General features: G+C 49.2%; 1 protein-coding gene across 1 annotated transcript; it reads right to left on the reverse strand.

Moving 5' to 3' along the window:
• Positions 1 to 587: 587 nt before the first annotated feature.
• On the reverse strand, positions 588 to 2,809 carry LOC124697969 (zealexin A1 synthase-like). The gene is made up of 2 exons (XM_047230496.1): positions 1,760 to 2,809; positions 588 to 1,313 (listed from the first exon to the last, which is right to left on the reverse strand). The coding sequence occupies exons 1-2, from the start codon at positions 2,654 to 2,656 to the stop codon at positions 696 to 698; spliced, it is 1,515 nt and encodes a 504-aa protein (XP_047086452.1). The 5' UTR covers positions 2,657 to 2,809; the 3' UTR covers positions 588 to 695.
• Positions 2,810 to 3,839: the final 1,030 nt, after the last annotated feature.

Genomic DNA, 3,839 nt, shown 5'->3' on the forward strand with positions numbered 1-3,839 from the left:
ACATACCGACAATAAGGGGCAAGGTGGAGCAGTGATACCATCAAAAACAAATGCCAACCAAAATGAAACGCGGGACGCCGGGGGGAGCAGTATGAGGAGCCCCACCGCCGCCATCGGCCGCACTGGCTTCGCCCGGCAGCATCCTCCGGCGATAGCGAAGGGAAGAGGAAGAAAGGAGGGGTGTCAGAGGCTAGGGTTTGGGTCTCCCCTAGGGCTGCCCTCGCAAGGGCGACGCGGAGGTCTTATATGTCTACTCCGTCCTAGTAGAGTAGGGAGAGCGGGGACTGCGGGAGAGACTTGAAGGTCTGCTCTTCCCTTGGTGATATCGTAGTTCTTCATACCAGACAAGGCTATTTGAAGCTTTTCGATGAATGACACATGCAATGTCAACCTAGAAACAAAATCATCAGAATAGAACCACATGATAATTGTTCCTCAAATCTGGGGATGGCCAAGGGAAATCTCCCAGTTGACCTAGTAGTGCAAGGGGTTAAGCGCCCATTGATGATACCCTTCCTCTGGTGGTAGCACCTGAACGGTAACACACATAACTCGATACTTACCTGGTGTTGGTATTTCTAATGATATAATAAGTATGTCTTTGTTGTGATCGCATTCAAGAAATGCACATGAAGACAAATTAATGGTACATGAAAATTCATGATCACATATGAATAAACACGTACAGGTGCAAATCAAACCAAGGGCATACAAACCCTGGCATGTAGGTATAGGCCGTTCTTCCGCCGGACGGTGAGGCCCATCTTTTCTGACATGTCGAGCTCATCCGGCGTTTGCCCCCCTGGAAGCTCCCAGTCGAAGTGGTAGAGAAGTGATGCAAGCACGATCTCCATGCTGGCTTCTGCAAATGCCATTCCAGGGCATATCCTCCGTCCTGACCCGAACGGTATGTACTCAAAGTTTGTTCCTTTGAAGTCCACCATGCCAGACTCAAACCTCTCTGGCTTAAACTCTTCGGGGTCTTTCCAGTGTTTAGGGTCTCTGCAGATCGCCCATGCATTAACCAACACCGTGGTCCCCTTGGGTACATCGTACCCAAGGATTTTGCAAGTCTCCATGGCCTCCCTTGGGAGAAGCAATGGGCCGGCTGGATGCAGCCTCATTGTTTCCTTGATGACGAGTTTAAGGTACTTAAGATTGGCCAAGTCATCCTCGGTTACCTTAGGCTTTCCTTGGAGATTGGTGCGTACTTCGGCTTGCGCTTTCTTCATCACACTTGGGTACCTCATGAGCTCCGACATAGCCCATTGGAGCGTGGTCGCTGATGTCTCACTCCCGGCGTTAAATAGATCCTGCAATATGCCGTTTTACACTCAGGAACTGGTGCTTGCTCTTGACACTAAAGGAATTGTCACCCTTAGTGGTCAATCCTGGAATAATAGGGAACACACCATATAGCTGTTCATGGGTTCAAAGTGAACAGAAGTAAAGAACAAGCAAAATAAAAGACAGTTGTGTCCTGCTAACTAGAGTACTGCATATTGTTTCAAGATACTTGTCCTTCTTGGATCTATGTTTGCCAAACTTTTTTGTTTGTTTGACGACATATATTTAGAAGAAATTCAAGATTGACAACAACAAACTGGTAATACTACTAATCTATCATGAAACATATATACTCCCATGGTACTTCCAAAATTCGCATCGCGGAGGAGAAGTATATTCTTTTTTGAGATGAGAGAAGTATATTCTGAAACAGAGAAGAAAAGAAGAAGAAAAACAAAGCTAACGTACTTACAAGTATAACAGCTTTGATAACTCCCATGGTAAGAGGCACCTCGAGGCCACCCTCCTTCTGTATCCTTAGGAGCACGTCCACGAGGTCCTCTCCTTGGACCGCGGCGCCGTCCCTCCTCTCCTCGTGCTGCTTGATGGCGTAGTCCATGAGTTCGAAGCTTTTGCGATGGTTCTCGTCGGCCAACCTCGCCGTGCCGCTGATGAAGCTCGCGAGCCGCGACGACGGGAACAGATCACCGAGGTTGAACCCGGAGACGAGCTTGACCGAGATCTCGAGCGTCTCCATGAACTCCGCCGTTCTCTTGAACCTGTCCCCGATCATGGCCCGCATGGTCGAGTCGGTAATGAGCACGGAGATGCGCTCGCTGATGTTCACGGTCTCGCCGGACGACGACGAAGCCGCGACGGAGGCCACGAGGCGGCCCACCTCCTCCTCCCTGATGTGGCGGAACGACTGCACGCGGCGCGCGCTGAGCAGCTCCAGGATGCAGATCTTGCGGAGCTGGCGCCAGAGCGGGCCGTAGCGGCCGAAGATGAGGCCCTGCCCCTCGGCGGCCATGATCTTGACGGTGGCGCTCCAGGGCCGAGTGGCAAAGACGGTGTCGTGCGTCCGCATGATCTCGCGGGCGGCCTCCGGGGACGTGGCCACCACCACGGGGATCTCGCCGAGCTGGAGGTACATGAGCGGCGCGTCGAGCCGGCGCGCGAGGTCGGCCATGACGCGGTGCACGAGCGGGCTGCTGGCCAGGTGGTGCAGGCTGCCGATGACTGGAAGCCGCCACGGGCCGGGCGGCAGACGCAGGCCATCGCTGCCGCCGCGCTTCCTGAACAGCTTCAGGAGCAGGAGAGGGAGGATGAGAGCCGATAAGAGGCAGAGGTAGTACGCAGGTTGCTCCATGACGTACGGCCGGGGCTTCGCGGCGTAGTGGACGTGATGATCAGTGCATCGTGACTGTAATGCAATACCATGTCTTGTACGGAGTAGTATATATAAAGATCGAAGTTAGTATAGGGTGGTTGGCTGGTTGCATCTTGACTCTAATGCCATGCCATGCCTCACTGAGCCTCGTTCGCGGAAACATCTCCTACGGTCCTACATGATGACATTAGGGTGGTTGCCGATTAAATAGGGATCTTCTTCGTTAGATCCTAGTGACTGATTTGTTGTCATCATACATTTGATGCTCTAATGAAAAAAATGGAGTCGTCGTCGGTTAGAAAACATATACTCTAGTGTAAATATCATAGGAAAAATGCATTAGGTTAGACCTTATGCAAAAAAAATCACCACAATAAGAAAAATCCTCTTCCCAAAGGATTCAACTAGACATAGCAACTCAGTCCTATACGTTTCCTATTTTTAACTTTTTCATATCTTATAAATGAAAAAAATGTCCTCATTTTACTGTTTTTGGCTGTTTCTATTCTGCAACCCAGGTGCAGAGGTCTGCGCTTCCTTTTCTCAGTGTGTATGACGGAGTCTAGTCGTACGTGGAACCATCTCTTTCCTGTCGTCTTCCATGTAAACGACAGAGTGCTGATGTAGATTTTTTTTTTATAAGGAGTATATATTAATATCAAGAAGATATCAAATACATCCAGCCTCTGCAACAACCCAATACCCTAATGGCATTACAGATGCACACAGCTAAAAAAAGAAAGAAAACCGCATGTATTTTAAGATTAGGACTAGGATAGTTCAGCAGCCGGCTAGATCGTGTTTTAGATTGCGACCTACTTCCGTGTGATGCACGCGATGAGGCTATATCCTCCAGCCAAAAAGTCAATGACCGTCATCTTCACTGAATTATCCAACTCCCAATATCCCTCGATTAATCCTTTTATGAACTAATTAGTCCCAGTCGAGGCTTACATTCACTGAATTGGAGCATATCTCCGATATCACCAGGGGCCAATGGACAGGTTGCGCCGGCATTCACAAACATTCACAATTCATAACGTAAGCACCAGCACAACAGTGAGCTATATATGTGTAGGCAAATTTGGACACTGGATTTTTCTACCTATTCTGAATTGCTATCCCTTGATCCACATAAAAATAAAACACTCGATTTAGCTGG

The sequence above is a fragment of the Lolium rigidum genome, chromosome 3 (genome assembly GCF_022539505.1).
Source record: "Lolium rigidum isolate FL_2022 chromosome 3, APGP_CSIRO_Lrig_0.1, whole genome shotgun sequence".
Taxonomy (NCBI): Eukaryota; Viridiplantae; Streptophyta; class Magnoliopsida; order Poales; family Poaceae; genus Lolium; species Lolium rigidum.

Excerpts from the sequence above, each read along its gene's own strand:
- LOC124697969 (XM_047230496.1), bottom strand. The coding sequence starts at position 2,656 with ATGGAGCAACCTGCGTACTACCTCTGCCTCTTATCGGCTCTCATCCTC. Across the intron at positions 1,314-1,759 it reads TTATCAAAGCTGTTATACTT|GATCTATTTAACGCCGGGAG; the intron begins GTAAGTACGTTA and ends GGCATATTGCAG.